This window comes from Anser cygnoides, chromosome 6 (assembly GCF_040182565.1).
Source record: "Anser cygnoides isolate HZ-2024a breed goose chromosome 6, Taihu_goose_T2T_genome, whole genome shotgun sequence".
Taxonomy (NCBI): domain Eukaryota; kingdom Metazoa; phylum Chordata; class Aves; order Anseriformes; family Anatidae; genus Anser; species Anser cygnoides.
In genome coordinates, this window is record NC_089878.1 from 12,704,046 (window position 1) to 12,717,699 (window position 13,654).

At 43.3% G+C, this 13,654-nt stretch overlaps 1 protein-coding gene across 17 annotated transcripts in view; it reads right to left on the minus strand.

Annotated features, from left to right (window-relative positions):
- HDAC4 (histone deacetylase 4) overlaps window positions 1-13,654 on the minus strand; it is a 248,512-nt gene that overhangs the window by 57,562 nt on the left and 177,296 nt on the right. For 15 of the 17 annotated variants that reach the window (XM_066999846.1, XM_066999842.1, XM_066999843.1 and 12 more), the window contains 3 exons: window positions 12,859-12,975; window positions 12,574-12,772; window positions 8,646-8,875 (listed from right to left, as the gene is read on the minus strand). In XM_066999846.1, coding sequence (XP_066855947.1) covers window positions 8,646-8,875; window positions 12,574-12,772; window positions 12,859-12,975 — 546 coding nt within the window. The remainder of the gene's footprint in view (window positions 1-8,645; window positions 8,876-12,573; window positions 12,773-12,858; window positions 12,976-13,654) is intronic. The other 2 variants (XM_048050946.2, XM_013178694.3) reach the window with 1 other exon arrangement.

The following is a 13,654-nucleotide window of genomic DNA, read 5'->3' on the forward strand; positions in this document are numbered from 1 at the left end:
CTCTGAGATGCCTCTGCACTAGTGCATGCAGCATGAGGCCCACACAGGTGGAAGAGAAGTCTGTGTGCAGTTACAGGGCCATGACCTGGTCATGACCATGATGTGGTGGGATAATAAAAATGACTCGAGTGCTGTGATGGAGGGATATGAGATTTTTAGGAAGGACAGGCCAGGAAGGTGAGGAGGGGGAGTTGTCCTTTACGTGAGAAAGGAGCAGGAATGCGTGGACCCCTGTGCTTTGGTATGGGTCTGGAGTTAGTCAAGAGCTTTTAGGTCAAGATAAGCAAGCTGACCAAGATGGGCCCTATTGTAATAAGTAGACTGCTGCAGATCTCCTCGTCACACAGAAGTAGATGGGGACTACTTTAAATAACTGGAAGATAATAACTACGTGACCCTGCTTGAGCTGGGATGTTGGGCCAGATGATCTCAGGAGTTCCCTGCGAACCTAAATCATTCTGTGATCAAAACTTCTCAAGGATTTCTGTGAGGTTGCCCCCCACTCCCATCTCGCCCGGTGCATTACTAGTAACACACACTGGATAGCTAAACTATGTTAAGCTAAAGTTAACTCTTCAATCAGTTTTCTTTAAGCTCACTTAGGCTTGATGAATATAATCTGGTTTAAAGATAATTAAATCATCATAAACCATCTTCTCCTACATTTTTCTGCTTGGATTGCAGGTCTCAAGCTTTGAACTTGATACCTTTTGAACTTATGAACTATGCAAGGTGAGTAATTGCTGGGAAAATAACTTACAATGTCATTGTCAAATCTAATGGAAATGAGAAGCAGTGTAATTCCCTAGAAGTTTTAAATTATTCCAACCCCGTAAAAACATAAGAATTAAATGAAAAACACGTGTATAAAATGCTACAATGAAGGCTGAAAATCAAGTGGCCAATGACATGGACATTTCAAACATTCACTTTGCTGTCCTAATATAAACTGAATCTCTTGGTATGTCATTTGCTCTAGCTACTGCAACCCAATTCTTCTAAAAGGACAATTTTGTAAAGAAAGTATTTTGTTATGAACATATGCCATATAATTCACAATGATGTGCATTCAAGATTTATTAATACACCCTGAAAATCTTCCGGTTTTGTAATTCTATGATTATATGCTTGTGTTAAAACCAAGATATTAAGTTAAGAAAATCTACAGTAATCTACGTGCAAGGCAATGAATATAAAGTTGATAGCATTTTAAACGCTCACAAATATATCTGAAATAGTAAGCAATTGCCCATAAATACCATAAAAACCATAAATAACTCCTTCCCTTACCAAGTTCTATACTATCCTTTGCAATGAAGCTATTCCCCTATTTTCAAATCCTGTCACCTCTGGTTATCACATACTGCCACCATAAAACAAAGTGGAAGGCACTGTCTTTCACTGCCTCTAGCCTTGGACAGCTAACTATTTCAGTACAGAAGTAACTATACATCTCGATTCACAAACATTATTAAAGACTAGATACCAGCTGTCCACGTTTCTTATCTACCTCTGAAACTCAAAGAAGAGAAAAAAAGAAAAAGGAAAACAAAAACAGACAAAAAAAAATCTGTCTCGAAGAAGATGCAACTATTTTGAACCGGCTGGATGAGGCCCTGGGCAACCTGATCTAGTGGGTGGCATCCCTGCTCATGGCAGGGGGGTTGGAACAAGATGATCTTTAAGGTCCCTTCCAACCCGAGCCATTCCGTGATTCTATTATTCTAAGATCATAGTGATGTCAGATCCCAATACATTTTTGAGAAATCCAAAGGATTACTCATTTTCCCGTGGAATGTTTCATAAAGAAAAAAAAAAAGTGGGGAGGGGGGGGCTTTTCTTTGCTAGTAAAATTTGGAATCAGTTGGCATCTGTCTACTAGGTAATTACTATATGTCTACTTGGTACATATACATGGTACCTTGTCTGTTGTCATATATTCTTAGGACACTGAGAATTTTGAAGATACTGCAACACGTGCCAAAATGTCTGTTTTCTCATCACAGAGTAATGAAATGAAGAGTCACCAACAGAAAAACGCCTGAGAAGGTCCCAGAAGGATATAATTAACACATTTTCTTTTTAGATAACACATGCCACAGAGACCTGTTTGGTTCTAAAAGACAGTTGAAGAGCTCCTTGGAAAGTATGTGCAGAGTTGGAGAACTTCCATGAAATTGTACAGCAAAGCTTCACATCTGGACATCCCTGACCAAACAGTGCACCTCTTTCTCCTAAGAAGCCAAGCAGTTATGGAAGAAATTTCTGGTCCTGCACAAGGACAAAGCTCCTACAGCAATGAAAGGCTGACAGAGATGAAAGTTGGGCATGACTTAAGGTGCCACTATAACTTGAGTTAGATCTATTCTCAAGTCCTCTTTCACTTTAGGACTCCAGCAAAGGAACCTGGTACCTCCCCGGTGTTGCTCCTCATGGTAATGGTTGCTGAACAAATTTTGAAACACTGAAGGGACTGCTTTCAAAAACAAGATTAATAACAGTCCTTTGGGAGAGGGCATACGTGCTGGAGGGCATACAACAGTCATGTCCTTCAGAAAATTCAGCGTTGCTAGACAGACTGCTGTGCAAAGGACACAAGCTGGAGGCTGAAAGCACCACACACACCTTTGAACTTCAGGATAAATCACCACATTTCCATACAACTCATCCAGGTTTATCTACAGATAGTGCAAGCTCAAAGAGATCATGCTTGACAGTGCGCCAAAAGCCCATTCTACTTTGGCAGATAAGTACAGCTGGTCAAAACTTTGTGCAGACAGGAACATGCTGAAAGGCAGGTCAGACAACACTACTGTTGAGAAATGTCCAGTTTATATCCTTGGAAGTGCAGAGCATGCCCAGCAGGGTGGAGTGACTTGCCCTGTTTGGGGAATGGGGCAAAATAGCAGTTGTTAGCAGCTGGGACCCAGCCAGCCTCAGGCTCTTGTGCACTGGTAACGTCGACCATGCAGAGTCCTGATCCCCCTGGAAGCAGCACTGTGGGGAACACAAGTGTGGGTGGGTGGCACGGAGAGTCCCACTAAGCAGAGGAAGAGAGAAACCAGGCAAGTGAGGGAGAACAAGACTCTGGCTCAGCCCTGACCACTGTGCAGAACCGAGAGAAAACCTCCCTTTCCTCCCTCTGCAGATCAAAGAGGACAGACTCAGAGAAGAATGAACAACTCTGAAGAGCTGGAGAAATAGCTTTGGTAAAAATGAGGAAAAATAGAAGATGAGGGGACAATAAAGGCTCAGCTCACAAGCATCCTGAAACAGACAGTCAAAAAAACGTCCCTCTTGAGTCAAGGATATGGATAGGAATTGAGAAGTGAGAGGCAGGTGGTCTGGAGCAGGTACACTGGCAGGGATGCTCAAAGGAAGGCAGGCACAAGGCAGAGTGCATCCTGTAGGGGAGCAGGCATGTGGACAAGCATCTGGAAAAGAAAACATATTGCTGAGGGCTTGAATTAATCACTCAGACATGGCAATACAAGCCTGCTCTTCTGGCTATCTAGGATGACTCTTTCCTCTTGCAGAATGAGGAAATTCTAATTTTAACTTTCATAAGCTGAAGAGAAAACAGAGATGATAAGGAATGATGGGGAGAGGCAGAATTGGGCATAGGCCATGCACGGAGCTGGCAGAATGTTCTGCAGCAGCTGAAGCCTAGAAAAATCTCATTTTTTTCTTTCTTCCTGAAGTGATGAGACAGCAGGAAAAAATAACTGTCTGAAGCAGCCGACCTGCTAGAAGGACCATGAGCGTGCTCGCCTCTGTGCCTAGACGATAGGGAATGATCGAACTGCAGTGAATCAAAGAACAGGGACTGCCTGGAGGGGAAAAGGAGGGGAAGCAAGAAGAAAACACTTTGGCATCAGCAGAGGCTGTTTGCTTTTTCCCCCTCTCCCAAGGAGTTGGAATTACGGACTTGATTATATCAGGTATGTCTCTACATATCTTTAGATCTGCAGCTACAAACACCCCACAGAACAATGGCTCCTGGCAAAACCACTTAATAGCATGTATGCAGTAATAGGTGCAAAGATACACAAAGCACATGAATCCCAAGCATCTCGCATCTTGCTGAACTGCATTTCATATTCAATTGACAGACACAGCATGAACACTGGACGAGGTTTTCTGGAGATCTTTTCAATACACATTATATCCAAAGATATGTTTGGGTGCTTGAAGCCACCTGGAGCCATGGCATTTCTTCAAGAAGATGAAAACATTTTGTTACTTTATCAATCAGCCTGAAAGCAAAGAGAAGGGGGTGTGGGGGGAAACTGAGTGATAAATGAGTAAAGACTACGCCAAAATAGGTTTCCCTTAAACTGTTTGAAGGGCAATAGCGCTATCTGAATGTTGTGCAATACAACCTACGCTGTATTTTTCCAATAGTACAAATTAAACATTGTATATTAAAAGCTACTCCAGAAGTCACTTGAGGCTAAATAGTTAATGTGTTCCAAAAAAGAAAACATCAGGAAATAGCAAGGTTAAATTCTAGGTGTTAATAAAAATGTATCCACCCAGCACAGTTGCACCACATACAAGTCAGGGCACTGCAGTCTGGCATATATGTACATCGCCATGTATATGCCACAGCAGGAGAAACACCACTCTTTGCACAGTGTGCTAAAACGGGGGTTTACCCAGAAGAACCACAATTTGACCACAGAAGCTCAGTGTTAATCTGCTTAACAGTACAATTCAGGACTAAAAGGGAGATTATCTGTTCTATGAAGGCTTCATGAATTAAACATTCAGTGGACTAAAGCCAGAACACTCATCTTCACTACGGCAAGGTAAAAAGTTGAGTTTTCTGGCACATGATTTATGGAAATCTCACTTGCATATTTCTCTTTAGAAAGGCAGTTGCTGCTTCAAGACCTATCATGCTGAAGAATTATTCTTTTAACTCAAAACACCCAGAGAACACTGCCCGACTTCCCCTGGCTCCACAAGGCCATCGCAACCGAATACCCCCTGAATGCCAACCTCCAATGCCACCGAGATCCATCAGCAAAATGCTGTTTTTTCTCTCTCACTAAAAAAAAAAGACTAACATTTGCATCTTAAAAGAGACTGAAGTCTGAAGAGGAATTATCGCCGCTGAAGATGAAATGATGCTGGGACTGCTGCATATTATTTATTGTACAACAAAACAACAATTCCCCTCACCCCCAGCAAAGCTCCTCAGACCATGGGAAAAAAACCAACATTCCCAAGGCTTGAATGTTAAATACGCAAAAAAAGGTGGGAGACATGAGTGTGTGTTGCTGGTGCAATTTAAGGTCATCTCTCCCGTGCACCTGCGTTAATGTATAGCTTTTATTTGCAGGACTGTTTAGTATTTACTCTTCGAGGGCTCATGCCTCATTCAGATCAAAGGTTGCACAGAGCTCATTTAACAAGAAGTGATCTGGTATCTTACCCAGAATCTTATTTACTGCATCAACCCCTGCTTCTGAAGGAGCTGTTGATTTCTATGTATGGTTTTGTAGCGTGATCATCACTAGAGCACACAAGCACCCTACCAATACTACTGCATCTGCATTCGTGAGGATTAGGCGGCAGGAAGGGAGAGAAGCTGCTCCAAGCCATCCGACAGGCGGCCGAGGCAGAGATTATGGTCAAAGCATGCACAACAAACAGCTGATCTGTCCACCACGTGTGTTACATGTGCAAGCACACCTCTGCAGCTAGCAGCCCTGTCTCAGCACGACGTGTCCTGCAAAGGGCATTCAGAAAACGAGGGATAGGCGGAGGTCAGGTGCAAGTGTGCAAAAGGACCATGCAGCAGCGCACGCCTCTGCGGCGGGGGAAAAGCAGTTCTGTGGCAGTGTTCAGCTGCTGTAGCCCTAAGGCCTCTTCTTTGCCCTTTCCAGCAAACCACTCGTTGCTCCTTATGTGCCCTCCAATTTCTGTAACACATGAAGGCAGCACATCATCTAAAAGCAGCCTTGTTCTCACCCTTCTCCTGTGCGCTGAGATCCAGGCTTTGCAACTCCAAAAATGTTCTTTTTATTCATGCATGTCTCTTTTGTTCCTGTTTTTGGGGAACTGCTTTTTTTTTGTGTGTGTGAGCGTGTGTTTTATTTTTCCCTCCTCAAAGCAAATGCAAATGTCACCACCAGGTGACAACGGGAGCACCGGGTGACCAGGGCCGTGACCCTCATTTTCCACAGAGAGGTCCTCACATTCTTTCCTCACATTTTTCCCCATTTGTCAAGTTTCAAGTTCCTGCTCCAAAGCCTCAGGAACCAAGGCTCTACAGCAAAATCCCCTAGATGATTCTTATTATTATTAACTGGGAGAAAAACAACATATTTTCCTTAGCTGCCTTCTTGGAAACAACAAGACTTGTTTTGGCTGCAATCTCCTCAAAATTTTAATCTGATGTAGACACCTAACAGGAAAGTTTAAGGCCAAAATCTTAAACTCAGGAAAAATCACAAGCAATTGAAAACAGTCTCCTACTATTTACAGGAAATAATACAACACAACCTTAACAGACAGTGCTGTCGGTTCTGCTAATAATTAAAAGGCAGCAATCTATTACATTATTTTTAGTTGTGCCCTCACTGTCTTACACACAAGGGTCTTAAAATATCCGTGTGTCTGGGAAAAGTCTTCTTCCATGTCAGCACTTGGATGCTATCCCATGGGATAAATTTGCCACACACATACAGAGCTAGTACCGAAGCGCTTTTAACTCATTGCTTATATAAATCAAACACATGGAAATTGCCCCTGTGCATTTGGTTTAATTGCGCTCCCCCCGCCCGCCTCTCCCGTGGATGTGATACATCGCAGTGCTAACAAAGCTGAAATTCAGCCTCCTCGAATCGCACACGCTCTGCAGCTTCTGGGAGGTCTCAGTGAAAGCCTGAATGAGTTCGGTAGGACGTCACTGTGAAGTCTTTGGACGCTTGCAAGTGCTGGCAATGGAAATCCTTAAAAACTAAAACAAACAGACCGCTGAACTGAAATTTATTTCCTAACAAAGAAACCCTACCTAGCGCCCCGAGTCTGACGATCCTAGTTTTAACGCTCGCTACACAAAGTGTGTTTGGAGGGAGGTAAGAGAAACGTCCATGGAAACAGCAGCTCCGCCGCCCCGGTGTGCGGGGCTGAATGAGGTCCAGGGCTGGCACGCGCGGTGCACAGTGGCCACGATCCAGAAGTACAAGATTGACGTCAGCAACTTGTGTAATCATCCTGCCTTCGCTCTAGTCCGTAAACAAAGTTTTGGGGGGGTGGGGGTGTCTTTCTTTAAAGCTGTCTCTTTCTCCTTACTGGAAAGTTGTTTTATTTATTATTATTATTTTTCATCCGGCTCTCAGCAGTTATATTTTCTCATATGACTGGAAAAGTGAAAATATTTGGAGAAACCTCTGCCATAAATCAAACTGCAGCAATCTGAAAGGCATGCCTGCTATCTTACTTGTCCACCAGAACCTGAAGCCTACTACTGGACTTGTTTCTTAAAGAAAGCCACAACTGGAAATAAAACAGTACAAACCAAAGAGCCAGAAAAATATCGCACTGATTATGATTTATTTCACCTTTCCCTCACAGCCCTTTTACGTTCCAAGTCCATTAACAGACTTTGCCTTCTGAAATCCTGGGACAAAACCTCATCTGGGGTCAAATGCAATAGCTCCATCCATGCCGCTTGTGATCTGATCTCTTGCCCTTAAAGGGTGAGTTTTACCTTCTGATGGGCTAGAACATCAGGAGAGTTTTATCTTGTTTAATGCATGCTCAAGCAATCACCTCCAAGCAGCTCTGTTTCAGCTTCAGCAATAATATTGGGATGCCCAAGCAGATCATTTTGGCTGCCCAGCAATTGCAAAACCTGCGTGCTGATGAACAGTGTTCTCCAATGTTCACCTAAGTTCTCCAAGTGATTTACAGAAAACGAGTTAATAAACATAGCACTTTCTTTCTTCAAAGCAATTCTTGAATCATATCTAATTAATCTTCAAAACAACCTCTGCAGGATGCACAGCAATACTGTCCTCATTTTTAGGAGAAGAAATGGATTGAAACCTGTAATGCTTTACACAGAGCCACAGTTCAAAGAATCTGGACTGGAGATGGGAACAGCTTTTCTCTTTCCGAAGGTAATTTCAATGAAAAATGCCTCAGTATATGTGAATATCTTCACTTTCAGTTATTTTCTAGCGTTATGCCTGAAATCCCTCACCTTTTCTCTCTCAAATTCGTATTACTGATTCTTCTCCCGTTCAAAGTGAACATATACACATTAGGTATTTTCCCCATACTCCCTGACAGCATTTTATGCTCTCTGCTGCAAAACTGACACAGATCCAGATGTGGACGAATGGAAGCAATGACAACTTTTAAAAGCATTACTGGAAAGTCAGAAGTTTGAATTGTTCTGCCTTTCCAATACCTGCAACAGAGGTATTGATCCTTGCCGTGGTGATGCACGTACCCCATCCTTGCTGACATATTTCTCAAAATCATGAAAAAAAGGCTCAAGGATGAAGGCCAATCAGTTATGGAGTTACAGACCACATACATTACAGCACAAAAAACTATGAAATGGTGTTGGCTAAAAATGGTGTTGCCGTAATGAGGAAGAAGGACTTTAAAAGCATTGTGCCTACCTTGTTGATGTGCAGTTGCTGCTGCTGGAACTGCTGTTTGTGTTTCTCCAAGAACTGCTGGTGCTGCTGCTGGATCACTAACTGCTGGAGGGCCTGGGCGTTCTGGGGAAGGGGAGCAGACTGCGTGCGCCCCAGCGGGCGATGCTGCCGGAGTTTGTGTATTGAAGGGGAGACCCGTTCTCCACTAACCAGAGACTGTGCATGGAGGGGCAGTCCTGAAAGATACCAGTCTGAAGATAATATGGAGGAAAAAACAGCAGAGAAGAAAAAAAGGAAGAAGAAAGGAAGGGAGAAAACGACTGTTGAGTAACACTGATGGTGACAATGATATATAACGCTAAAACCAGCCACCTCGCCATTTACAGCTGAAGCATCCTTAAAAAAAAACAGATAACAATTAATGACCATTGGATGGAATAACACTTTCTATTTCTTTGTTTGATTGTTTACTCAGAGACCTTATGGAATATTTCATTTCTTAAATTCAACAATACTTTATGGACCCTTCCATTGCTCAGTGGATGACATGAATTAGATCACGGTGGTAGTTTTGAGGAGAAGCTCAAGTCTAATGGCTTGCCGTGGTACAGTGAGCGCATTCATTTCTAGGACAGCACCAGCCCATACTGCCGCCCTGCAGCACCGAGCTGTTGTACCTTACAGGATGCTCACCAGACATGCTGAAGGACGATGGTTGATGACGAAGCTGGTTCTCTCGTCTAGATCATGTAGGGAAGCATGGCTGCCCTTGGCTGTGCTATACCTACTCTGCAGAAATGACTAGGGATGAAAACTTCCATGTGATAGACCCCTGACCATGTTTGGCTTAGATAAACTTTAATGCCTTTCAGGAATATGAGAGCCACGAGGCTTCATTATGTCTTGAGAAAGAAGATAAGTCAGAGGACAAGGTGTCAAAAAGATTTATTTCCATCACTGTCCTGTATAGTCATGCTAGTAACTTAACAAAAACATAAAGGTTATTTTGGGATGACAGGCATTACTCATATGCCCTTGGCAGTTTGGGTCTCTTGAATGACTACCTTGTGAAATACCTATCTGAGTTCTGGTAAGGGCATGTCTGCAGGAACTGTCTTCTTTTTTTAGCTGTTCATGGGTAAGCCAGTTCTTACTCTGCTCTCTTAAGACATACCTTCTTAGATATCTGGGATGAGAAGACATGCAACACAAAGCCAAACCCAAGGGTGGATGAGCTGAGGATAAGCCTTTGCCTTTCCAGTTACACACTGGGATAGAAAGCCATCACTGATGTGAACTGCTGTCTCCCTAACATGGATAAGGCTGCACACACTTTTGGGATAAAAGTACTCTTTTGCTTCACCTCACTGTACAAAACACAGTGAAATCTGCTCAAGTGGTCAGTAACATTCAAAAATGAGACCCAATTCTAGGGCTGGGGAAGTTGTTTCTTCTCCCTTTCACCTTGTGGTCTTTAGTTGAAAAATGAAAAGCTGCACAGAAGTCTGCAGCCAGCTGAATGCAGCAGCTGAGAAATACCTGAAGTTCCTGGCCCAGCCAGGACCTTGTCTCCTTGTCCCACTAATTCACAGAACTGCCCTACGTGGAGGAACTCAATTCACTTAAAAGCCTCTCTTCTTGTGGCAATTTACTGAGTTTCTCCCAACCTTTGCTTTCCTGAAAAGAATCATGTAAAAGGGTATCGTATTTTATAAATATGTGTGTGTGTATACATACATACAAAAATATATGTTTGCATGTGTGTATGAATATATGAATAATTTGGAAAGCTGTGGTCCATTTTCCTTACAGCACAGTTCAAATCAGAGAGCAGAGGAAGGGATCCTACACGTCTCTACAGGATATCTTCAAAGACTACTTGCCTCCAAGTGAATGACCAAAGTCCCCCTGTGAATGCTTTCCAGGGAGACACGTTCCTACTCCGTATATACACGTCAATGTGAGAGATGTTATCCAGAGGAATCAGTCGCAAGAGCAATGCCAGATGTAAGGAATTCTGCTCTAGTGTGGGACACAGTCACACTGCTCAGATTTTATTATCGCTTTCTACTCAAGGTGAACCATTCATTGAGCTCCAGCTAAAATCCAGAAGCTAGCTTCGCAAAAACAGTTCCAAGCTCACAAAATCAGCAAACATTTGTCCAGTAGGGACTCTTAGCTTCCCCAGACTCCCATGTCTAACTGCACTAAAACAGCATGCCATTGTGCTGGATCATTTTGTAGCAGTCATCAGGAGACTATCTTCAGAGCTGTAGGCTACCAACAGAATAATAATAAACTCCACTTTGCTTCCGAGGAAATTATAACTACTGACTGTAGTTTGGCAGCCAGTCCACTTAGGGCTTTTGAGACCACGTGTTAGCTTGCTCTGGTTCAGTTGCTGCATCTGGAACGTGTGTTTCTTGTTGCTGCTCTGCTGTAGAGTGAATATTTCTCCTAAGTGTTGGTTTGTAACAAGTTGTACTTGCTCTGAAAACACCACACGTAGCAGGTGGACTAGAAGGAATACACTTGGAAGCACACACAGTACACTTAGCGGATGGGAGCTTTCAGAGAGGTGGAATAGGAAACAGAACAGCACTCCCTACATTTGCTTTAAAGCAAACGCCAGCATGAACAGAGAAAAAAGTTTTGGTGATGTGATAAGAGAGGAAATCTTCCCCAGTGACTCTTCATCAACAGTCCTTGGGCAAAGGGCAACTGGTGAAGAGACACATCATGACTGAGCAACCTCATCATTCCACGACCACCGTGACAGAAGAAGGCAACAGGAAACTACATAAAGGTTCGTGGAAACTGTACAAACCACTCTCAAGGCTCTGAGAGTGCGAGTTAAACACCATACTTCCATGCTTCAGATTCCCCATATGTACATGTTTATAAGCTTAACACAACCCCATATATATTCCTGGAATTTGAATGTAAGATCAGACATGAGCCAAACCAGACAGCAGTGCTGTAATGTTTCAGCAATCAACATCTCTCAAGAACTTCATAGAATCATAGAATGCTTTGGGCTGGAAGGGACCTTAAAGATCATGGAGTCCAACCCCTTTGCAACACTTCCCCCCAGCCCCATCCAGACTGGCCTTGAGCACTGCCAGGGATGGGGCACCCACAGCTCCTCTGGGCAGCCTGGGCCAGGGCCTCACCACCTGAAAAAATTCCATTAGAAATGGAATGAAAGAAATAAAAATCAACACGTCTGTAATTTACGCAGACCATCCTTTGTCCCAGCACTACACAACGTAAAATAGAAATGCATCCTACTGGGGAACAGTGCTTTGAATCAGCCCTATTTATAGAAATACGCCTTCCCACAGGTACTTAATTCTGAAAACATGACACAGGGAGTGATTCAAAGCAATTAACATACTGCAAATGTAACATATACAAACAAATACAATCTGTTTGAATGCAGTTGATTTTGCCATGTTTTTGCCATTTATAATAATGATGAAAAGCCAGTATTTTAATCTGTGATTTTGCAAATGTGTGCCTCTGTTATACATGGAATAGCAACCACCAGTGATAAACAGGACGGGTAATCACAAGACACAACATTTTTGTTGCCACTTTCATCTACAGTGGTTAGAACTCTAACAATATAGCTTTAAGTTGTTACATCCATAAAAAAAGCATAAGTTTGCAGGTAGTACTATCTACTATCATTTCACCAAAATGACAAGGCAGCTTCCTCCCACCTCTGGATGATGTGATCAACCCCTGATTTTGCAAATGTTGCAACCACCCAATGTATCAATGAACAAACACATCCTGCAAGTTTGTATGTTAAATCTAAAAAATGTATAAATAATATGGTATCTCTTTTGTAAAAGAGATAGAAAAAAACAGTGGATGCCATTTGCTCTCCTTCCCCTGCTGGGACTGCGTATCAGGCTTTGTGCATTATCTACCGTGTGCTCACCTGTGACTAAGGGAGTTTGTGCAGTTGGCTGTTCCAGTAAGACCATGTGTTGCAGGAGAGGGTTATGTGCGGTTCCCCCATCTCTTTCCAACGTTGTAGTGCTCAGGTAGGGAGTGAGGTGGGTGCCAGGAAACAACGAGATCCGCTGCTGTAAGGTTGGGATAGTAAGTCTTTCAGCATCCTGCTGTGCTGATCCTCCCTGCAAATGCACAGGTGATGTCACGGTGGGTTAAGGGATAAATCAGTGCAAGCAACAGTTTATGGACTGCATCCCCCATCACTTACGCTGGAAGGGCCAGTTGCAGGCAGTCCTAGCGTGATGTTGGGCAAAGAAGGAGATGTGTAGAGCGGAAGCTGTGTTACCGAGCCTTCACGATTCACAAGTCTATGAGCCAGGCTGGTCTGGAAACAAAATGGAGAACATTGTCCCAGTGAGACAGCATCTGCAGATTGGAGGGGGGACACCTTACAGTGGCTATAATCACACACCAGAAACATACAGAGCAGGAAATTTCACTTCTGACACTCGAAATACTGAACAAGGGAGGTAAGCTGTGCTTTGAATCCAGCCTAAGTGCGTGCAGATGAGATTCATCTGCAGAGCTGCCCCGAGCACCGCTGCTGTGACCGCAGAGCCCTCTGATTTCTCACCGCCTCCCACAGCAGTGACAAGGCCAGGGTAAACATCACAGGGACGATCTCGCTCTGCAGCTGCCGCCAGCATCGCTGCCCTACTGAGAGACCTTTCACTCTTTATTGGATCTCGCTTGGAGATTAAAGATCACCTGTGCGTCCTCACCAGTGCTCTGCTTCCATGCAGTCTTCATGCAGGGCCACTGCAAAAAGCTTTTGCAAAGATTTAACAGCTAACTTGTCCTTCTAAAGTGTTTGCCCTTTTAAAGCTAAAACAGATTACCTTAAAAAAAGAGAAGAGGCATTACGATGGCTGTTGTTTTCTTTAGCAAATCGCAGACAATTTATGCTATTTACTAGTGTGCTTTACCTTAAATCAGACTTCAAAATTCCATCAAAAACCCTTAAGGTTGCACTTATGTACTATTTCCTGATTTTCAGGATGAAA